At 41.3% G+C, this 24,599-nt stretch overlaps 1 protein-coding gene across 8 annotated transcripts in view; it reads right to left on the bottom strand.

Moving 5' to 3' along the window:
- madd (MAP-kinase activating death domain) overlaps positions 1-24,355 on the bottom strand; it is a 47,368-nt gene extending 23,013 nt beyond the window's left edge. For 3 of the 8 annotated variants that reach the window (XM_084540909.1, XM_084540911.1, XM_084540910.1), the window contains exons 1-16: positions 24,009-24,355; positions 17,380-17,577; positions 15,785-16,426; positions 12,713-13,016; positions 11,392-11,523; positions 11,165-11,278; positions 10,925-11,005; positions 8,982-9,038; positions 8,106-8,278; positions 7,741-7,976; positions 7,498-7,654; positions 7,315-7,418; positions 7,034-7,239; positions 6,618-6,865; positions 6,233-6,372; positions 5,215-5,316 (exon numbers count right to left, since the gene is read on the bottom strand). In XM_084540909.1, coding sequence (XP_084397035.1) covers positions 5,215-5,316; positions 6,233-6,372; positions 6,618-6,865; positions 7,034-7,239; positions 7,315-7,418; positions 7,498-7,654; positions 7,741-7,976; positions 8,106-8,278; positions 8,982-9,038; positions 10,925-11,005; positions 11,165-11,278; positions 11,392-11,523; positions 12,713-13,016; positions 15,785-16,426; positions 17,380-17,438 — 2,755 coding nt within the window. In that variant the 5' untranslated portion in view covers positions 17,439-17,577; positions 24,009-24,355. The remainder of the gene's footprint in view (positions 1-5,214; positions 5,317-6,232; positions 6,373-6,617; positions 6,866-7,033; positions 7,240-7,314; positions 7,419-7,497; positions 7,655-7,740; positions 7,977-8,105; positions 8,279-8,981; positions 9,039-10,924; positions 11,006-11,164; positions 11,279-11,391; positions 11,524-12,712; positions 13,017-15,784; positions 16,427-17,379; positions 17,578-24,008) is intronic. The other 5 variants (XM_084540913.1, XM_084540914.1, XM_084540912.1 and 2 more) reach the window with 3 other exon arrangements.
- Between the last annotated feature and the right edge of the window lie 244 nt (positions 24,356-24,599).

Raw genomic sequence — 24,599 nt, 5'->3', positions numbered from 1 at the left:
ATAGTGGTTCACATGTCAACAAAATAAAACCAAACCAGATTAAACTCAGCAATTATGATCCCTAGCAGTACATGAAGGATGTATGCTGTCATGACGATGCTCTTTGGAAACATTTGTATGAGATATCATGCAAATGTTTAGCTATTTAAAATCATTAAACTACAGCAATTCTATGAGCATCATTCATTTTATTCATTTTTTTTTTTACAGATGTACCACCTTGAAACCTATAGTATACCACTCCACTAAGTAGTTGTGTCTAGACTCATAGAACATACTGTACACAGTGTATAATTTGTTAAGTTAAAGGGGAACTACTGTTTTTTTTTTTTTATAACCTGGACCTTATTTCTGGCATAAAATACGATCGTTTACTCACCCATATAACTTTGGTGTAATTTGTATTCCTTCGGGACATAATTAGATCAGCGTATATCCATGTAGTGGGAGTGACTGGGGCACCGAAACGCAGCCTCTAGATTGAAGGTCAATCTACAGACCCGGGATGATGATAACAGGTAACTCTGGACTCAACAGGGAATAGCACTAGTGTATGATAACAAAATATTGGTGAAATGAACGAGTTTCGCGGCAGATAATGCGTTATTTAGAGGCTGCGTTTCGGTGCCCCAGTCACTCCCACTATGTAGATATACGCAGATCTAAATATCTCCCCAACGACTCCAAATTACACAAAAGTTATATGGGTGAGTAAACAATCATAATTTATGCCAGAAATAAGGTCCAGGTTGTAAAAAGCAGTAGCTCCCCTTTAAGGTTATGAGTTATAGGCTATAAATACATCCTTGAGTCCAAGTGGACGTTTGTGCCAAATGTGAAGAAAGTTCCTAAAGCATTCATAAAGGGCTGGACAGAGAACCCAGAAACAATCCATAACCAGTGTGGAGGCATTAAAGAATTAATTGGCAACACTTGAAATGCAATATAAGTGCTTGGGTGGCTTAAAAATTCACTGCCAACACTGTTGATGAGTGTTCTAAGATGATAAAGATCACTAGTAGATTATACAGAAAAATCTTAGTGGCAATGAGCTGGGTGTTTCTGCCTTTTTTTTTTACATGCTGATTCTGGTTTTGAGGCATGGGAGGGTTGGAGAAGAGCATCCTCCTACATGAAGAGGACAGAAAACTTGTCTGATCTGACGTCTGTCATCACAGGCTGGTGCATTGTGAGTGACAGCAGGGATTTATTGTTTATTACTGTTGATGGAGCGTCAGAGGGAAATAAAGGGTTTATCGTAGATAGCAATACTGCCATTGCTTAAGCAGATGTTTTCAGCAAGTTTTAGTTTGAAAACCAACAATACTTGACTGTTATTGTTTAGTATCAAAAACATACGACTGGAAGATGATGGAAAATTCTTATGGATCCAATGTACACCAGAACAAGCATAAAACTCGCAAATTAAGTCATAAACCACTGGTAACTTAGCCAATCTGCAACACAAAGCTTACACGATCTCCAATATGCTGAGAGGCGTTCTTGAATTTTTATACAACATCAGTCAGATTTTAAGTGGACACATTAAAATGTGCGATTAAAATCAGATAGTCACACAGATAGGTCAATATAAATCTCTAAAAATATCCCAACTGATATTATTTATTATGATATATTGTTTCTATACATTATTCATGCAGAATTAATTCCAAAACTGCCTATGGCGGCCAAATACACATTTGGATTGTCCACCCATAATCACACCCTCTTCTGGAGAAAACTAAACCCTCCTGTGATTAAATATGATCAGCAGTGCACTGGTAAAAATGAAAGGTGTTTGGTTAACCTGATGATAGAAGACTGTAACCCAACCCTAATTTGATGCTTATGCAAACACAAAAAAAGAAAACTAGAAAGACTTGAGGCTGAGACTCCCTAACAACTTAGTAAATGCCTTACAACGTAGCAAGTTCTGCATTATAATATGATGGCAGCACTACAGACGCCCTGAGCAAAAAACTGGTGTGTGTCATCTTAAACAGAAATGGGAATACCTAGGTTTGGTCATTTGCATGTTTGTTAGGTCAGGTGGGCTTTAGATACAACTGAAGCGACTGGTTTATAATGCTATAAAGATTTACTATATCGTCTGTGTTCACAGCTGAGAAATCTGTGAATAAGATGTGATACTTCCACATCTCTCAAGATATTGACCGTGTTGTCCAAAAGATTTGTACGGTCTTGTTATTTATGTATTCTAATATCAATAATTTTAAATGTTTTGTCATCTTTAAGGCCTCTATACTGGCTTTGTCTTAAAGTACTTAAAGCACTAATGGACATTCTTTTATTCATTGGGGTTCCTGTCCTCCACTAATGTGAGCTTGGTATAGGTCTCTTACTTTCCATTTTCACGACACAGTCTTGAAAAAAGAAAAATTACACGAGAAAAAACTATTTTCAAAGTATTACACTGTCCGTTGCTTTTGATAAACCAATTATATTTTAGTTGTGCTATAACTTAGACAAGGCACTGACAAACAGTGACAGCCTCCGTCCTCTAAACCCTGAACAGACACATAAAATGTTGCACGTTAAATGCCCCATTATGTCGTACGTATAAACTGAAATACTGGCTTTGTAAAAAAATAATAAATAAATAAAAACTGACTCCAGTTCACATGAAGAAAGATTTTCACAAATTCTGTTCATAATTTGCATAATTTAGCTGCAGTCACTGCTCATTGTGCACAGCACAATTACAGCATGATTCAGTCCAACCCCTTTTCTACTCTGTGGGAGCATGAAGGACAAGAAAACAATGACAGACTGTGGATGCTGGGACATTATTCTCTTCTATTCTTATTCTGTACTTTGCATCCCTTGTGATTACATCAAATATGCCTCCACTTTTTGACGGACTGATCTACATATAGTGTTATATAATTATTTCAAAACTCGCTTGGTGCGATACCGCTGGCTTGATAAATGAAATTAAACATACTGCGGAGTGAAATATCAGTTAGTCTGATGAAAGAGAACAGTCACTATGAATGACGGTGTGTTAAGACAGCAGACTCAATGTTCCACTGAACCTTTGATGGTACACACACAGTGACTGAAATGCGGAAAAGACACAGGGGATGCTGGGAGATGTAGTTGACTGGCTTGGAGAAGCATGCAGCTCACTCAGTAAAAGGGCAGAACCCACCTTCTCCGCTCCCCGGGCCGGCCTCTGTAATTATCTCCATTAGAGAATTTAGCCCAAATACTGCACACAAAACCCAGAATTAGTGCCGCGAAAAGGTGGACAGAGAGAGGGACACCGGCCCAGACACAACCAGTCTGAACATCAACCCGTAACACGACAGACATGCACACTCAACATGGCGCCAAAACATAGAATAAAAAAATAAAAAAAGGGGGGGAAAAGGGGCGACATAAAAGAGAAATAGACAGCATGTACTGATGATGGCCATTTAAGTGTTTGATAAGATGAGGTTTTTATAAACACATTCAACATTTACAGTATCCAAGTAAGAGCGGTGAATCGCTCATACTTTATTGTGTATACACAGAAGTCATGTGAATAATGCTGAACAGATCAATGATGATAATGTAAGGCTTGAGAAATGGATGCAGCTTTTTTCTTGTGTATAATGTCATCTTATGAGCAGATAAGTCTCGCTATGAGAAAATAAAGACAGCAGTAAAATACTCCACTAGAAAACCTGTGATCTTTAGACTTTCATTTTTGTCAAGGGAGCGATTGATCTCAAAAAGGGAAGGAAACGTGTAGCAATGGGAGCCACCAAACAAGCAAGGAGGGCAAAACATATAAAGTCAAAAGAGGCAGGTTGGGAAATAAAGTTCACTCATTGAGAACCGATGTTTCTGTGAATTTCATTCAAAGATATAATCGGGAGGACAATAATACTTATTTAGGCGCAGTTTAAAGGACAGAACATCCTTCATGTAGCAGTAAGGATGTGCAGATGCCACACCAATAACAGAGGAAATCTTTTGACGAGAAATGTGTGCATCAAATAGACTCCCAACAGTCACACAAAGAGGGATGGCGAAGGAGCAGAGGGGGAAGGCATGGATATACATGAATTATATTACAAGGTGTATCTTCTGTCTATAGGCAGAGGTCACTTCAAGGATAAAGAAATGCCTAGGAGTCAGGGGGCTAAAACAAACTATCACACCAGACATAACATACCCGGGCTGTCGGGGGAATCTGAACGACAAAGACAAAACACATCATAATCAAAGGAACAGAACATTTTCTATGGCAGCTATTCCACATGGAGTGGAGCTATTGAGTAAGTTCATCATGCTTTTCCTATATTATTTTTTTTTCTCTCTCAGTTAAAGTGAAAATCCAGCCTTAACAGAATTCATATTAGCATCAAAACTGTTCAATAACTTCACTATCAAATGCAATTTAGCCCCTGCAATTAAACAATACCATGTTGTGTTTATGACGGTTTAAAGTTTCTCTGTTGTCTTTGAAAAAGGTGTTTCTAGTCACACTTGTCTGCTTCTGAAAGATGTGTTCACGAACAGCTCCAGACATGTTTAATCTTAGCTCTCAAACTGTTGTTCGGACAGAGCTACGGCAACGACAAATGCGAAGTCTGTTTTCGAATGGATTTTCCTGTTAAGACTCTCGAGAGAAAAACTTTTGTTTGCTAAATCCTCAATATTCTCCTTTAAATAGTGCCATATATGTTTGGCAATCCCGAGGGAGAAAAGTCAGGCTATAGGGACTGTTCTACAAACCTGCTTGCTCCATTTCCTCCTCAACATCAAAATTAAAATATTCTTTTACCCCAAAAAATGATTTAAGAAAATAAATAAATAAATAATAATAAAAAAAAAGGGGGCAGAAAAGGACAGACAGTTAATTAAACAATACTGAATACAAATACTATGCTACGCTGTGTATAAGTTATGATTTATCTTATTTAGTGGGACTTCTTAATCATTCTAATTTTATCTACATGTTAATACGGTAGATGACTGCAAATGTGAAAATTAAATGAGCAGGAAAGAAAAACTAAAATGTTGATGATAAATGGCACTAAATTGTTTTTACTGATTGCCTTTACCCCCACTGTGTCGTAAACAAAAAAATCTAATGACGTTTTTTTTTATTATCACTGAAACGACACTAAAGAGGAGATTAAATCGCAGAAACACCAGTTTTATGAGGAATTTCAACAAACGTAGAAACGGTCGGGTTACCTTTCAGACTAGGGAAAGGTGTTGACTTCTCCCTCGCTGCCTTGTTGGGAAGGGCGAGATTGGACAGACTGAAACTGGTGCCGTGGTTCTTGTAAAGATTGCCTATCGTGGGAGTGATAATAATCATAATAATAAACTAAGAAGACAATCTAAGCAAAGGCAAAGTATTTCACATGATAAATTCTCAACTAGGGCTGAACGATATGGACAAAATTTCACATCTCGATATCCATGCCAGATATCTCGATATCGTTGGGATGGTATTTTATAACGCTCGTCCAGCGTCCGAACCATTTTTCAAAGCCCTCTTTCGAGACCGTGTACACGGGTACCATGTCTTTTGCAATGTGGTATGTTACAGCGTCTGTAATGTGTAATATGTGTAATATATGTGTAATATGTCTGGTGGACATCGACTCATATGGTGTAACGCTACTGAACACATCAGCAATCAAACTCTATATCGTTTATATCGTTGCTTTTTCGATATTAATATCTTGAATGTTCATATCTAGATATAGATACGATAACGATATATCGTTCAGCCCTATTCTCAACATAAACTTTGGAGAAAGACGTGCGCACTCATCAACAGTGTGAAGAAGTCTTTGGTAACAAAACCAACCGATCCGGATAGAAAATATATTTGTTACACAAACGCAAACCGATAGTATTTAAATTACCAATACACATCTAGAAGAACATTAGGATTCATCTGGAGTGTCAAAGAGCCACATTATAAAACTGTGGATTGATTCCAGTCTTACCCAATAGTCTTAATTAAGGGAAATTCGTCTTCTAGGTAAAGGAAATTCGAAAATCTAATTTTATAAGAAGACTAGAATACTACACACACTGTGATATTTGTTAAAATGTAAACAGGTTGTTAAATCTTTAAGAATGGGAGAGTCTGACGAAGGCTTTTGGTTTCAGAGCTCCAACTTATCCACAACAGCAAACCTGGACTTAGCTGGAAACAACAACAACACTGTTTTTTAAAAAATGTAAATGTTCTTACTAGCAAAGGACATGAGTCCTCCAAATCCGTCGTTACTGCTGTTGGAAATGGTGGAGTTCGGCGAGCTGTTGCGTGAGTCTGCCTCGCCGTCGGACTCTCCTGGAAGCCTCAAGCTAACGGGACGCAAAGGTCGCTGCATCCTATAAGTAACAAAATAGCCCCGAGAGGTTACAGCGGATCCAAGATAGAGGACCATATGCAAACGTCATGGGGACATCTAAAGCATTCACACCACATGTAATCACACCACCAGAGATTCAAGACCATGAATGAGGAGAATAATTGATTGACGTGCTGTGATTGGATTGAGAACATTGCATGGTCAGTCAGAAAGCCCATTTGAATGATAATGCACTCATTCAAGTGATGAACAAGTTAAACACACTTGTTGCCATTGAGGTTCTGGTTGAATCGAGGGGTGTATGATTCCACTTGCTCGTCTGCATCAGGGTCATCCTCTGTGGGGAAGCCATACTGAGGCTCAAAGTACGGGTTGTCATACTCTTGCTTTTTGTTGGCTGGGTCCACCAGACCAGAATCAGCTGCGGGTATGAGGAATGGCTGACTGCCCAATCCAGGAACTGGGTTCTGTAAAGCAGCAATACCAGATGCTTCAGGAACTTCGCCCGGCTCCTGGAAAAAAAAAAAAAGAAATACAAATTGTGTAAATGTTTTGAGTACAGCTCGTGTTTAAAGTTGTATCAACATAAAGAGGAACTGTCTTGGATATGTAGAAGATGAGGAGAAAAACAGCTTCTAAAAGTGCATTTAGGTTTTACACGAACTGGACTGGTCACTCACATGGTTGACTCCCTGGATGATTGTGCTGGGACTTGAGCTCGCAGTCGTGCTGGAGCTTGAGCGATGAGCTTGCCCATCAGAAGCTTCGACAGATCCATCCCCACTGGGCGGGACATCGGAGTCCTGGCCTTCCCTTAAGTCATGTAAGTCTTGAAACTTAACCTCACTTGCATCTCCCAGTGCAGCATGGGTAGGCGGATCCAAGCCTAAAACATCAAAGTAAAATATTACAATGGACGCAATTGTACAAATATGGTCTTGCACTGAAAATAGCGACTTACTTGGTGTGTCTCCCTGGATGTCACCTTGAATCATCTCACTAACTAGGTCTCCAAGTGAAGAATATGAAGAGCTGGAGTCATCGTAAGCCTCACTGTCACTACCACTGAAACAAAACAAAATGAGCTGAAGCCAACATCTGCAAATATTTGTTAAAATGAAGCAAAAACCCAACTAGACCCTACCTGTCCGTGGGGTCAGACTCGTTGCCCTCATCCTCCAAGGGGCCAGCCATTGCCTCAACCAGTTGGGAGCTTCCATCGTAGACTCTGTAGACCACAGGCTGAAGTTGGTGTGCATACCACTTCGGCTTGTCTCCGATTAACGACGGGTCAAACACATCTAAAACAGATTTGTGCAGAAACATCAGGGCATATCTAATTTAACACCAGAAGACACAGCCTATTATGACTTTAAATGAGTCTTACTGTTATGTATCCTCTGAAAGGCGAGGTTGGCGGGATTCAGAGCCCACTCTCCATAGAACTCCACCGCCTGGGTGTGAGAGAGTTTATCTGCAAAGCTAGAGCGCCGTGGCCGAGACGCAAGAAAAGAAGATGACTGAAAAGCAACGACTGGCCGGGGAAAGAGGCGCAAGGTGCGAGTGTGCATCTGGAAGCCTTGGAGAACATTCGGAGAGTTGAAGAACCGTACCATGGCGACCCTGTAAGATAAATGATGTCGAGTTTAACATTATTCTGAAGCTCAATCCGACCTCAGGGCTCCTAGAACCTTAGGAAGACCTTGATAAATCTTGACAGACACTTATTGGACAGAGACATTCAAGGCTTGCCTGGTGGCGACGTCCACAGAATCAACATCATTGCCGTAAATTAGAGGGTTGAACTCCGTAGAGGACGGGGAAGCTTTATCTCGTCCAGGTGGGAGGAGGGGCATCTCCTGACCTTCCTGAAATTTCTCCAGGTTCAGAATGGGTTGGGTGTTCAAACTCATACTGGCCAAGGCCTAGGACAAGTAACAGTGACACAAATTACAAACATAGCAGTGGATTTAACGACAAGCACACAGCGCTGTGATGGACCACTCCCACAACTGGCATCAACATTTTATTTGTGTAATAAATTTATACTGCTGATGTGACATTAGATCATTGTTTGCTCTCTTTGAAAAGGGAAACAATTCGAGCCGAAGAGCCAAACTATGGAGTGCCAATCCAGGTTTTTCAAAATTTGACATTACTTTTATATAAATTATAGTAATTAAAGGATCAGTTTTGTGCACGTTGATGCCTGCGGTGGGTGTGTCACTTTGGACAGGAGGCGCAAAAGGGAAGTAAGTCACTATGCATGGCTTGCTTTGAGGGAACTGCTGCAGACTCAAGTGTCAATATTTAGCTTAGCATAATGGAACATTTAGTTGCCGGGTCAGGATGAATGTTAACTTTGTCAGAGTGATTAGCTTCATCGTATCTTGTCTTTGTTTTTACAAGGACACTCACTGATGCCAAGATAGATGCACGCACATTCAGTCATGCTCAAGCCAGAGCTAAGCAGTGTATCAAAGAACCGCTCCGCAACATTCGGTGACGCTGTTATGCATTGTATTAAAATCTTGAGAACAGGGGACAAGTAGTAGTGACAAGCAAAGTAATGTGAGAGGATATCCGTGCAGGGGCATTACACATTCCACAGGAGGAGAAATGAGTAACCTTATTTTCAGTGGAGAAGATCTGCTTTTGGGTGATCACGGTCAACCTAACCAGACACTAAGAAGGGGGATAAGAGAGATGCGAGGAGAATCACATGAAGGCCTGGGATGACAACTTTGTGACTGACACTGGAACAGCACATGACAGAAGGGTCGCACCCAAGGCCCTTCCCTTTCTTTTCTTAGTCTCCTTTCAACAGCACTTCTCTGTTTTTTTCCATTTTTCGCTGACAACAAGTAATTATATTTTGGTGCCGCCCAAATGTGAGTCAGACAGATCTGAGATTTTTTTTTATTTGTTTGCGCAATGAAAGATAGCAGCCTTGCACATTTATCTTTTTTCATTATCAACGCCGCAATTTACTATAGAAAGGAGATAAGAAAATATTAGTTTGTGTTTGTTTTGAAAAGATGATGGACAGGTAGGAGAGCAAGAGAACTGCAAGACGGTGATTGAGAGTGAGGTGAGAGGAAATTTTGAGAAAGTAAGACCAAGAGAGGAAAGAAAGGAAGATGGAGAAAGGGGAGACGTTGCACATGAAAGACAGTGAGAAACCACAATCGCAAACCAAACTCCACCAACAGAATCCAGGCACTAAAAGACACATGAAGGCCATCCATCATGGCCAACTGGGATTAACCAGTGGCTACGATGGAGTGGTGATGACAGATACAAAACAGCAGATCTTTTCAGACACATAGGTAAAATACTTGCACAATAAAATGCCTGTAGCAAATTAAAAAAAGAAAACTGAAGTGAGCCAAAATCACACAATCAACGTTGTGAAAGTAAATAAATCAGCCACTTGTTAGGACCAATTTATTTTGGTACTTCAGAGTCAAGTGCAAGTATTTTTCTCTTATCGGCAGCAATCTGCTGTGGCATCGTAGTCTTCAGAAAATCACTTAAACAATCCTCTGTGACATTATTCTCCATTCACAGATATCAGCATTTTGAGCTTGTTTCCAAATATACAACTGCTAAACTGAGGCTTTGCACACTCCTACACACCAGCCTCTCAGTCACACACACACACCCGCACACAGGGAAAGAGCTGCTAATCACACAGCTAACGAACTGGCTCTGATTCAAGGCGTATGAAACCAAAGTGTATGGAAGGATTTAGGACATCTAAATTAAACAACTAAAATACTTTAACTGACAACAGGCTTTAGTAACTTCCCTGTGTCATTTAAACACGGCATTAAAATGTGAATGTTAGCGAATTAGTATATTGTGTTTTACGGTTTAGAAAGAGATTACTAACAAAGTAACTGGAATTGACTACTTACCATTGGGCTAGAATTTCAGTTTTCATAAATAACAAGGACGTTCAGCCATAGCTACTCTTTCTAGGTATGAAGGGATCACATATTGGTAGCTTAAAGATGCTAAGTGAAAGGTATTAGGTTGGTTTTTACTGCTTACAGTGTGGGTGTACAAAAAAAAGTGAGGCGCTTCCATGAATCAGAACCAGATTTGTGATGTAATGTTAGATAGATCAGGTAAGAGGGGCCAGTTAGTTGCTCAGGAACACTAAAGACTTTGCTTTGAGTAGCAGGGTCCTAACATCTGATTTTTACCTCCAAGAGCTAGCGCATGCAAACAGGGGGGAAAAAAAGAAAAGGAAAAAACATTTGTTTGTGTTAGTGCACTACAAAACCAATTCAAATGCTCTCACTCTCATCTACAATACATACAACTCTGCTGAAGAGGGAACCCCCTACTCGTCACACTGCTGAAAGGGAAGTTTTACATTTATACAAGAGTATGATCAAGTAGCAGTACCTGGATGCCAGAAAGTTCTTTTCAAAGTTCATATGTGTGCCACAGTCGTCCCAAGTGGTTTTGGGTTGAGCTCTGGCTGCCGCAGTGCAGCACATTCAGAAAACTGAACAATGGTAAAAATTCAAGGAGGAATCAAGACAAATCACAAGCGTTACCTGTTTAAGATGTTTCTTAAGCTCGCCTGCTTCAGGCTCTGGAAGAGGTGGTAGAATCTCTGCATTGGTCGGTGCAATAACCTGCAGGCACAAGCAGTCCTCACATTTTATTTTGAGCTTTATTCCAGCACAGAAAAAAAAAACATTTAATGTTGTACGTGTCCCAATAATAACAGGTTAAGTAACCCTAATCATTAAGATACACAAAGTAAAATCAGGACATCGTGTTGTAGTACAGACCTTGCTGCTGTCAAGGTCAACAAGCCAAAGGTCGTCTGGCATTTTGAAATCGGCTTTGTAGAGGAAGAAGCTGGCTGGTACACCTATGATGTACGGAGTGGGAGCGAGAAGGAGCTGCGGGGAGGAGAAAACACACCAGTCAGTACCAGTTTTTATTTTATCACAGCCGATGGTATACGGAATTAAACTGTAAGCTTAGTGAAAATTTGAAAATCGATCTATTTTACCTGTTCAGCCGAAGCCATACACGTCGGCAGTAAGGGGATAACAGGGAACATGTACTCCAGCGGGTAGATCATAGCCACAAAGGCCATAACGCTCATAGACAAAGCATTATAATCTCTGGATTGAAGAATGACCTGAAAAAAAAAAGATTAAAAACACAATGTACATGTTTTTTGTTTTTTTTTTATAAATACATGTCAATACAAATTGAGTGTGATGCCCCGTCATGGTTATATCCTAACAGACAGACACACACTCACCTAGTCGGCTTTGACTGGTCCCATCAATATTCGCTCTTTTTCTCCACTATGTAACTCCATAAACCCAATTTTGCCTTGGGTTTAAAGCAGCAATATTAAAAACTGAGCTTTTATGAAAAATTCATTTGGCATCACAAAGTGCTTGAAAGAGAAGTCACTCTGAAAGCTTTCAGGCACCACTTAGTTCAGCCTGACTGAATTTAATGATGTATTGAAGTCATCTTCAATAACCAAAAAATACAAGATGGCAACATTTCATACAGGCTGATAATTTGGCTGAACTTGAAGAGGAGAAACAACACTAAAGCTAACTAGTGACTGCACGTGGACACTGAATATATACAGAGGGGCATCTGGCAAATTGAAAAACCTTTTGTGTGGGGGGAGCATCTACTTCCGCGATTCAAAAGATAAAAAAAAGTCCATATTCGGTAAACACAGAGTGACAGTAAAGAAGGAAAACTGTGCAGCGTTTATCCAACACTAGTCTTTCAGCACTGTGAGCGAAACTGAGAAGTGTAGGCTTGATTTGAGCTTATGCATCGACGTCATTGTAAACCGTAACGCTACACTAGCACTACGCAAACAAGGATTCCTAATTCATCCATACTGGTTCCTCCAGTGTTAAACACAGGTGATGACAGAGAACGAGAGAATTTAATCTCAGCTGTAAAGAATTCTTCTTTTTATCCACTGTGCTTTGTTCACGCTGCAGTAAAATGGCTTCAGTGGGTGTAGATCTACAACATAAAATGGCTGATTAAGGTCATTCAGGACAATTCTCGGGAGGTCTTCAGCTTGTTCTTTGTCCAGGCAGGGACACACAGCTGCACTCCAAAGAAAACCGACAAATCACAACATACTAAGTATAGCTATCCTTGTCCCTTTTCCTTTCAACAATCAAGTGTGGCCTTCAGTCAAATCCCAAACGTGATTGAAGACAACCACACGGCTCTTTCTCTTATATATATATAAATAAAAAACAAAGGAATATAAAGGCTCAAGCGATGACTGATAACAAACAGTCTGCATCCTGAACTGACTGCCGTGACGTAGTCCTCACCTTGTGCTCGAGCAGGATGCAGCTGAGGACCTGAAGACAGGCGTCCACACCCAGCAGCTCTAAGGGCAGGTGCAGGGGGAAGTCGACCATGGAGAAGCGAGAGTTGTCGGGCAGGGCAAAGGTGAGCGGCCGTTTGAGTTCGTGGGGCAGAACCTCCACATCCACGCGCCTCTGACCCGCCAGTGGTACCGGCGAACGCAGCAACCGGTACACCCAGGATTCAATGTCCCGCAGGTCGGCTAGTAGCTGGCTGCCTTTCTCTTCCACCGACAGCGCTCCAGTAAATACCCGCCACATGGTGTCCCTTGGAGGAGATATAAACAGAGTGCTGTCAGGATTTTATAGCTGGATGTTTCCTCCTTCTTTCTTTGAGGTTAAAGGTGCAATTGATCATTTTTGTTTAATTAAAAGAACGTTTTTAGTAAAGCGTACTACGTGTATTGCTAAAAGGGTTTTGTTTAGATAAGACAGTCTTATTAAACTACTTTACCTCCAGTAACAGAAAACATCATAGCAGCTGTTTGTTATTGCACTAGAAGCCGTTCCCAGACCCTTTCTATAATACATGTGATTCTGCAGAGTCACGTGACGGCTTCAAGCAACGTGAACACAACACAATAATGTGACTTTCATATGTTTTGATGATAGATAAAACCGTTAGGCCTCGGCCTGCTGCCAAACTATCCAACACTCCACAAAAAAGACAAAACGAGAAAACGACAAAGAACGATCTACATGTGAGTTACGATCTGCACTCACTTGTCAGTTCATTAGGGTACTCTTAATGAAAACTAATGCGTTCTACTCTGACAGTCCCTTAGCTTTAATGATCGTTATGAACGGCGTCAGTAAGGGAGTAATTCAACTGTGTGATCATGTTAGAGGATGTAGTTTGTGGTGCTGTCTAGTGTTTCTGTTATTTAGCCGAGCCCACTGACTAAAATGAGGTTGTCAAAATAATAGGAACATTTGTCAGTACTGTACAACACAATATAATTCAACAGTGCAACGAACCACAGCCTCCAAAATGAAAACACGGTTGAATCTCTCAGTTATTTTAAACTTATGCTGAACACCATAACCTTCATTAAGCTATGATTTAATTTAATCACGTGATTTCCACAATTAATGAGCGATTAACGTAAATTAAAACACTTTTCTTGAAATCTTAAAATAGTGTACCTGGAAGGGACATATTTCAAGTTTTTATTACTGAAAAAAAAAAAGCTCAAAAAGCTCTCTGCTGCGTGCTTGATCTGGAGGTCACTGGTCTTATCGAGAGAAACATCTGCCACGATTTTGAAGGTGAACTCGCTGTTCAAAACACCCATTTCTTTATCCATCTCTGCTTGCTTTCCTCTCATTATTTCTTCCTTATTTTTGGCAGTTTTGACACAACAGGGCGTATTATTTTACTACAACCGCAATTCAGATTGCTTTCCACAGCGTTACTGCTGCACCACGGGCTTCCTGATTTCCCCAAACTTACGGCTTGGACCGAGCTCATAATAACACGTTAGTATCGTTAAAAGGAACTTGTATTAATGAGATATTAATGTGTTATTTGTGACTGCCATTATTACCATTAATTTTAGTTAGAACGTGCTGTTTTCTTCACATTGTACGACTACATACTGACATTATAAACACCGATTAATTAATTTCTCTCAGCTTTACTGTGTCAAGAGTCATTTTGAGGTTAAAAAGAGATGAAACTAAATCATCTCGCCGCAAACAGCGACGAAGAGGCCAGAGGAAACACCCAGTAAAATCACTAATACGACGAGCAAAATGAGATTGACACACAGGAGAGGCTCTTAAGCAACTGTCGAAATATCGATGTGGAAACCCTCCACGCCACACACGCATGGTGCCATTACCCTTTCTAGAGTGTATATGCAGTGTGAGCTGTGGCAAGGAGGGAGGTAAATCATTAGTCCTTTAGAGCCCTCCCACCAACTGCAGCTGCTACCCAAAGGCAGCCAGAGACCTCAATCTGTCAGAGGAGCCCGTGGCCCTTATGCAATGGCTCTCCTCCTTCCCTATCATTGCAACGCCACATAAGAATAGCGCGTATTAGACATTCATGCAACCACCTTGTAGTGATGAGGGAAAAGGACGCTCTAGTTGTACAGCTATAAATACCAATCATCCCAGGCCTGTGCCAGTGTTAAGTGACAGCCCAATTAACACTTTGTCACTAAACTGCAATCTATTGTGTCACTCGTGTCGACTGAATCACCCGAAGTGCACTGAAAACACTGCCCCGTCAAAAGACAACAAAATACAGCGCACATCTGTGTGTTTCTGCTGCAGTTTAAATTATATATGAATCATTTAACTCCTGCGTGTTGCTAATTAAGAAAAGTCCAAATATGATCATCTACTTGCTAAATAGGACGCCAAGTGGTCATTTTCACGCTCTCGCTACCACCATTACTGATGAGTTGTTTAAGAAGCGACTTTAAACGTACAGTTACATAGCATTCATTATTTGTAAAAGGCCATCCCGGATGAAATAATATTTGGTGTGAGGCAGAAAAAACAAAACAAAACGGATGAAATGTACTGTGGACAGTTTAGTTGCCATTATTTATCATCAAGGTGGAGTGTGATAGCATCAAGCGTGCTGTGAAAACAGGACACAAGCTGCAGATGGCTTGCAGAACTGCATGGGAGCCACAGACAAAGACTCTTGTATTAACTCCACACAAACGCGCAGATAACAGGTGGACGATGAAGGACGCACACGGGGAGGGAAACAAAGCGGCAGGCGCAGCAGAAAATATTGTCACGAACGCCGCAATTTGTTTCTAGCCTTTAAAATGTAAAGCTGTACCAAAGATATTATTTTAAGCAATGCTGTGTGTTAAGGAATGAACATTTCAGCGACTAAGTTGACTATAGTTGATTGTCAAGTTCATTGGTATTAAAATTTAAAGGGAATCTGTGTGTTATAAGCTGACATTTGGTCTAAGGGTGTCAAAAATAGCTAATTATCTGGTAATGTGTTTAGTAATTGCATGTAATCCACCTTCAAGCTAATGCAAACTCTGCAGTCTTAACCCTCACCTCTGTGTGGCACGAGGGAGCCCAGCTCGTTGAGTTAGCCTCTGACTGCAGCAGTCCACCAGCCTCTTGAGAATATACAGGCATTCTCTAAAGGTGGAGAAGAACGGGTAGTGGCTGAGTATGCACAGTGAAGTCAGTGTGCTGTTGCGGTTCCTGGCTGCCATCTTAGCGGCGCTCCGTCTGTGCTGCGGGGACTTGCCGGCATTTAGCTCGGCACCTGATTGTCCGCCCTCTTCTTCGGAGGACGGCGGAGCCCCCGACTCAGCGCTGTTAGGCGGAGGCAGCGCAGAGGGCGGACCTCCGACGCCGCCATTGGACGCTTCGGCAGCGGCCTCCGCCGCCTGTGCTGCCGTCTCCGTGTGACTGCTTTTGTCTCCTCGAGCGCGGTGGTGTCCTCGCTGAAAGGAGCGGTAGAAGTTGACGCAGATTCCGTAGCGGGTGATTCCCGAGTCCTTGTCGGTCAGCGTGAACACGAACGAGGAGTCGTCGCGAAGGCTAACCCTGCGCTGGCGTATACTCAGGCAGCCCTCTGGTTGGCAGAAGAACACCACGTCTGGTGGGAGCGGGAAGTCGTGATGGTCCTCTAGCGGGTAGCGGCGCAGGAGCTGAGGGGTCTGGGCCACACTGTCACTACTTGGTTGCCTAAAAGGAAGACGAACAAAAGTTTATTTTGTTTTTAAAGAAGCAGCCATTAATATTTATTTGTGGTTTAATAACAGCGTCCCCGTAATTTCTAATGTGTATGCAAATTATTTTCCCCAAACGTGCAAACAAAATTTTGAACTTATTGAGGCGGCATCTCATAAGGATTAATCAAATACTTTGATTGCCTAATAATGCAAAACTCGATAATACTCCTTTGGTTACAGAAGCTCATTTGCGCTCATATTTACTTGTTAAACTTTGGTCCAAGTAACAAATAACGACCATACAATCTCACACTTACATCTCTAAATGTTACAGTATAATCAGATAACTAACTGCTCTCTGATTTCACTGTGTTCATGTGAATCCTTCGTCTCCCCCTGCAGCTACTGTGCTTGAAACAATGCGCTACTATGCTTCATTATGCATGCTTCATCATATGGGTTTAACTGCAAAGCAAAGACTTAACAAAATGAAGGAATTCTTTAAAACCAACCTCATGTCAAGAGTGGTGTTTTCCAAAAAACCTTCAAACAATACGGGGTGCATTCAAAGCAACTAAAACATTGCAATAAGCTTTGAAGGGCAACAGGTTGCAGCAGGGTGCAAATTAGAAGATAACACAACAACCAGAATGTCCAAAAAGTCACCACAAAACCATAGTCTAATCGTAGTTAGTGCAATTACCAAGGTTCAAGCTATTTAGTGTGTGTACACGAACAATATTTGGTGCTTTAAGTGTGGGCGATGACACTGCTTTGTGCTACGTAGAGTTGGGACTGATCATTTTAAAGGATTATCCTGCATTTCTAAGCACCAATATCCCCCACGGGCAGAAACACACTGTGTGACTGAATGTATTGTTAGTTAAGAGCATACGACGTTGGTTTGGATATGCTTTAAGCCTAATTACCACTCGTGGTCAGATTAAGTACAGATTAAGTTCTCACCTTGCCCCGACCACCACCAAGTAGTCGAGAAGACGAGGGCACGGTTTCTTTTTCTCCATCTTGGACTGACCACGCCCTGTGTGTCACGGCATCCAGGTTAAATGTTCCCTCTTGAGTCAATGGTGCGTTTCCATCACAACTGGGAAAGTTCAGGTGTACGGTTGAAAGCCAGCGCCTTGATTATCATTATGGACAGACCTGTAACACAAAAGATAGAAGGGACAAATAATCCTTCTTCAAATTGAAATAATCTTTGCAATAGGAAACAGCAAGAAAGACTTTGGGTGCAGGCGTCTGCTGTAACAGCATAACACGCAAGCTGCGTGACTTACCAGAGCTGCAACACTGAGCGAAATATGTGGTGAAACGTCTTTAATAAACCTCTTGAAGAAGTTTCATCGCACCTCCATGTGGTTTTATCTGTCTTAATTAAGTAGGGGTTCCCGATTCAAACTGATCTTCATCTGAAGGATTTAACATCGATTCATAAAAACCTCAGGCTGATGTAATTTCCTGCGTTTTCTCATTACGATCCTTGCAAGACTGTTTTCTCACGGCAACTCTTCGCGAGTCGTCGCAACGACATTAGTCCAAGTGTGAGGACGGAAACATGACAGAAACCGCAACCCTGAGAGCACCATGCGACCTCAGAGCTGATCGGATATATAAAAATAAATTTAAAAAAGTATGACGTCGGGGAACAGCAGGACGGAATTAAACCCAATATGCAAGACGTGAAACTGCGGAAATACCACAAATCTTTGGAAGTAATGGCAACGATACGTTTTGGTATTAGGTAAAATGTTTTGCAACTGAACTATCTTTATAGGAGAAGGTATTGAATTGTGTCTGTGGGATTTGGAATCTCAGTAGAGATACTCAGCCCTAGAGTTAAGTCTTTTATTTTTGAAAATAATGAACATAATTCAACAGGTCTTTCCTTTTTGAGCTGAAGAAACTGGCCATAGGCGTGCGTGTGGTTGTCTGTTTCTCTGTGTTAGCCCTGCGACAGACTGGAGACCTCTCCAAGGTGTACCCCCACCTCTCGCCTCATGACAGCTGGGATCGGCTCCAGTCACTCCAGCAAACCCTCCAGAGGACAAGCGGTTACAGAAAGTGAATGAATGAAACGAAGCCACTTGGGAAGTCATCATCAGAAAATCAATAAAACTCAAACAAGCCCAACTGCCTTTGCTTTAGCTTGACATGAATGACATGAATGACTGGGAGCCTTCCCGGACATGTGAGCTTAGTATTTTAATAAGTTACCGTTTGACCTCTTTACTGTGCTCTGGAAATGTTATAACAACGTCACATCTTACGTCGCTTTGCAGGAAATTAAAGATAATATCTCATGTTGACGCTCGTAATTCTCTACTAGACAGGACACATGGCAGATTGGACAGGCAGTAGGAACTTAATAGACGCCAGGCTTGACAAGCCATGAGCGTCTCCGGTGGCTAGTAGTTTTGCTTATGCTTTAACCTAGAGTAATAAGCTAAATAAAAGGATCCTTGGTGCTGTACATTTCTGTTTAACAGCCGACTTTTCCGTTTTGACCGCTATGTCAGCTGGTCGTGTTTGCTGGCGGATAAAGCGAGGCTTGCTGATATAGTAAGCAGCTTAGGGGGCCTTGGTGGAATGAGCACCCTCGACAGCTTGTACTATGGCCCTTACGGCCGCATGAGTGGCAGAAAACAACAGTAAACTCAACTAGCACCTGTACAGATGGACAAACTCAGAGCCACAGAGCCCTTTACACCTCCAGCAAGGAACACGGTATGGTGATCTTCAAATTAAGCAACGCAAAGAACATGAGTACAACTTAGCAGCTTTTTTTTTTGGGAGATATACTGTATAACAAAAAAAATAAATAAATAAACAAGCGTGCTCTGCAGCAGCTGTCAAACAGAGCTCTGGATGTACTCTTGTTAAGTTAATGACAATGTCATTTTAAAATAAACAAACAAACCAGGACAAGGATTATAACTCCGCTCTACTCTTGCCTGAAACCATTTGCAGAAACACTATTACATTCACATTCCCACGGCCATAACCAGCAATCATGTGACGCTTTATTGATACACATGTAAGGAGAAACAGGGTGAGGGGTCAGACTGTTTATTAAACATAAACTCGTTAGTTAACTACTTCTTTACATCCGCAGCTTACAATAACGGCACTGGACAGAGCTTGACGTTGGACATTTTCATTTTCAGAGAACATCTTGAGGCAGCAGTAAAGGACTTGCTTTGTGAGACACACAGAGTCAGATTCGTGTACCCGTCTCTTCCGCGACAGATTTTTTCCCAGCGTGATTGTTAAACACTACAAAATGGCAGCGCTACATGAAAGCCCTTATTAATTCGTGAGTGATGATGAGCAGGGAAAAATCTGAAGCTTTAATCGTTGTTATATGACGGTGCTTCCTTAAATAGCGACTGGGGCCCTTTGTTTACCTCAACAAAAAGAGAGTACAAATCTTATATTTGAAGCTGGCACATATTAAAAGCAATCAATCAATCCTTCTCCAGTTTCTGTATTACCGTGTAAATACAAATCTGTAACCGCTTCAAATTAAACTGAAAACCCTCCATTCTTAACAAGGCTTTTATTGTGAAACACTTGCAGGCGTGCAGGATTAAAACGTGACAAAGCACACACGCCTGTACAGACACGTACAGTCTGTTACTCTATTATACCTCATATTTAGCAGGAAAAAAAACAAAACAAAACAAAGAAGTGTCTCTGCCCTGTTAAAGCCCGTTTTAGAAAAAATAAGCTCTCCAGAGCCAGGATCTACTTTTACAGGAGCTATCACGCCTGTACTCCAACACCAACAAATGCCACATGAGACCTGGCTTCAGAAACTCCACCCTGAAATACAAACACTCAGAAACCAGAGCAGTTTCTCACTGTCACTTAAAGGCTGTTATCTGTGAGCTGATAAGCCAATATGATCCATAATTTAGCCAGTGGTTGCTACTGTGCCATTTATGTTTTTACTAGTGTTTAAAAACGACCAGACCCCCGTTTAATGTGATTATTGTAAAGCAGGATCCAGGTTGAGAAAAATAATTTACAGCCAACTGAATTGAAAGATATTGATAATACATAAATAATAAGAATATATATAAACGTATTCTCTTTTATCACTATTTATTCTGTCGTTTATTAATTGTACTTGAACCCAGGATATCGTGTTACTCCTGCTATGTATTACTGCTGTGTGAATGGTTGTATGTCTAGACGGTGGACTGTCACTCAACTCCCTGTGCAATTCATGCTTCAGGAGATGTGGGCTTGTCCAGCAAGAAGCCAGACCAGGCCCACAAAGATAACAGGGCTGACAAATGGACTGCATGTAAATCGTGAGTGCGATACTCACAGTCACATTTCCTGACAAAGGCCGTTATTAACTCCAGCAGCCGGCATGAGACACAGCTGTGTCCAGCGGACATTAGGGAGGGAGACTTTATCACAGAAGGCTTCAGACGCATTATGAGCGTGATTATGTCTAATAGCTCCACTTTGTAGTAGAGAAGCCTTTCACAGAGGGACAAAAGACCAGTCTGAACCAGACTAATCTTGATAGTAAAACGGTTATACTTTTACTTAATTATCTTTTCACTTAATTAGCAAAACTACAGTATATATTTGGCCACTGTGGTAAAGAGAAAGCCTTCTATCCGTCTTTGTCCTGTTGGGGACGAACTGGTTCATACATGACAGTGTTGACGTCAATAAAATTTGCTAACACTGCTAAATTCAACAGTATTTAACGTGCGTTACACAACAGCGGTTCAAACAGCGCTGCACGTTAAGCCGTCTCATTGAGTCTTCTTGACGTCAGCACTCATCGCACACTTGGCAAAATTATTCAAATACACCGAAAAAGCCTGACAGTCGCCTGCTTCTGCATGTCGACGAACAAGAACAAGAAGACACTGGTAAGACTTGGAGCTGAGCAATTTGGGAAAGTATCCAAATGTAATTCCAATTTGATTTGCGATATAACTCTTACAAGTCAAGCAATACATCAATATTTACAGTGCAATAGATTTAAAACGTGTTGGAGTATTACCACACGAGACACAAATTAAAATGTTAATATTTTATGCTCTAAATGTATGTTGTATTCTGAAATTAGGTTAAATAAAGTAAAAAAATATATAAATAAACATCCATCAGATGCACTGCATTGCGTATATTCTGAATTGACGCCTTTGCAATTTGGATTTGACAACAAGATGAACCTTCCACGTTGAATCACAGGGAGGACATTAATTCCCAAAACGTCAAAATATTCCAACAGCGAGGGCTGGGCCAGCACAGACTACAGATCCAGCCCTTTTTTTTTTTTTTTTTTATTATCTTCCAAAACCATCAGGACAATGAATCCACATGCAGGTCTGGCAACATGAATGCTTCCTGGTACAAAGCCAAAATGGCTGTTTTATGAGGCAGCAGAGCTGGAAGCCAGACTCATCCAGCTCACAGATACAGAACCAACATTATATTTAGCTGAGGATGGAAAGACTGTGCCACTTCTACTGATTGTCTTGAATGATCTTGGTAGTGTGAGCCCCGCTTTCCTCACTAAACAACGAGCTGTTGAGAATCACTGCGTAAACTTCAACGGCGAGATAATGATGTAGGTTAACACAACAGATGAATCTCTTCTTCAGTGTGGTCCGCAGGCAGCCGTCACTGCTTATGTAAGCGCGGAGAGGAGATGGATATGATTCACAGGCCTCCAACATGGATAGCATTTCTTGCCAGTCACAGCGCAGCAGTCAGCAGCAACGGCAAAGACTGACGATGAAGAATAATCTCAGCAAAGCAAAGCCACACGAACCGGAGAGGAATGATGTATTCGTTAAGAAGGAACCGTTTACTGCATTTACAGTTTTCAACTGAAATATCTTCTTATTGATCCAATGGTTCAATGCTCCTCAGATGAACTATTTTTGTCCGCTGTCAATAAAGCAGAAAATACTGCTACTCGCATGTGTTTATATATGGATAAATTTACATAACCAAAGCAGTTATAGTGTTGCCTGTTCGTACGTTCCTCTAACCCTAACCCCTGCAATTTCCCCACTGCGGGACAAATAAAGGTTTTCTTAAGTCTTTACATCCTATAGATTTACACCTGAGTAGTAACACTGCTAGTTGGGGTCAGTGCCGTGGTGACAGGTGCAATAATCTCAACTCAACTCAACTCAACTTTATTTATAAAGCCCTTTAAAACAGCTGTGGCTGACACAAAGTGCTATACATAAAATACAACCTAAAATATAAGACATCAAACATAAGAGACAATATAAAAGCAATAAAAACAATATAAAAACAATAATAAATGATAAACAGTATTAAAATAATAATAAAACAGAACAGAAAACAGGGTCTCATGCTGTGTTAAAGGCCAAAGAATAAAAATGGGTCTGAGTAACGCAGAGTGAGCCCAGTTTGATGTGTCACACAATGATGACGTGCATGCTTTAAATAATAATAGTCACAATACCGGTTTTAATCAAACACCCATTTGCAATCACATTAGGTACACCGGTGACAGCAGCAATCTGGCATAAGAATCCCGCACTAAACCTTTGCCTAACGAAGGTTATAATGTTCAGTTTATGCTGAAACAGCGTAAGAAAAGGTGGTAATTAAGTGTTTCTGTTGTTTAGCCTAGCCCACTGACTATAACGGGGTTGTCAAAATAACAGAAACATGTGTCGGTACAACATATAACACTACAAACAATTTCAGAATACCACAACCTTCATGAAGCTAGGATTTAGTGCAGGGCTGTTACGTGAGAATGCATTTGTCTTTACTGGTGTGCCTAATGAATTGGCAATACAGGGTAGACTCTTCCATTTATGTAATAGGACACAGATGTCCTTCACCTTCCCGTCATCGGAAGCTACCTCTACAATTACACCGTAATGGTTGTGCAATCCATTTACGAATAAATTAACTACCTGATCAGTCGTGCAGCCTGCACCGTGTTAGTTCATCTCCATTCATTTTAGCTGGAAGAAGCCGTGACAAGTGCAACACTGGCACATGATTTGAAGAGTGGAACTGTCACGGGTGTCTCACACACACACACACACACATATCACAAGGCTTATTGTATCTGACACGATGTGCTAGTTACGAGGTGTAGTGTTATTTTACTAGATCCAAAACAAGCTAGCTGTGGAGATTAGCTAAGGGCATACGCTGAGAGGAAGATAACATTCAACACTGTCATAAATGTGATAACCTCACACAGAGTAGGCGTGTTGCAGTCAGCCGGCTGTGTTATCGGTTTTTTTTATTTTTTTTATTCTCATGATAAAGCTGACAGGCTCGTCCTGGATGTTCACACGACCGAAGCATCCTCTCACCTCCCCTCCTCTGCTAGCCGTATGCTCTCCTACGTCACGATTGGATTAGCGAACGAACGAGCTAGCTGCTGCTAACGTTAGCTTAGCCGTTGGCTCTCACAAATTCTAAACTGTCAACTGCAACAGACGTTGGCAGCAGCGAAGTGGCGGGGAGCGGTTGGGGAATATGCGACGCAGTTGATCCGGGTGGGTTTAAATAACGCACACTTTGGTTAAGAGCATCCTTACCTGGTTATATTAGCCGGTTAGCCGCTAACGCTCGCTGCGAAGCCAGCTGCTGATGACGGCCTGGGTGGTGGGTGCCCTCCTCGGTCACGGAGGGGGGAGAGGCAGCGATGTTTGTCCGAATTCAGCCGTGCTTACATATATATATATTTAATTTAGGGAAAGTCGGCTAAAAATGAAAAAACAAAAAAGTCTAGGCTACACCGTGTGGCTGGCTCGCAGCATAATAAATGATGCGAGCTGTGTGTCTGCCTGGCTGTCTCTGCTCGATGGACGAGTGGCTCGGTCAGTTACAACCTGCCTTCACAACATCCTCCTCACCATCATCATCGGTCTGCAGCCAGTTCCGCATACTGAGTATGAGCCGAGAGCGACGTGCCCGTCACGGGAGCGCGCACGGCCAAAGCGGAAGCTATCAGACAGTGTGATAGTCTATTGATTATATTATATTATCTATATCCTTTATAAGTAAATAAACATTGGGCCGATAAGTAGCACTTTCATGCAACACTTGTTTTTTTTTTATTTGAGCATATTTATTTGTGCAGAAATAAAACAAATGAAGAAGAAATTGTATCTATCTAAATTAATTGG

This window comes from Chelon labrosus (assembly GCF_963514085.1).
Source record: "Chelon labrosus genome assembly, chromosome: 3".
Taxonomy (NCBI): Eukaryota; Metazoa; Chordata; class Actinopteri; order Mugiliformes; family Mugilidae; genus Chelon; species Chelon labrosus.
This window is presented reverse-complemented; position numbering and strand designations above follow the sequence as displayed.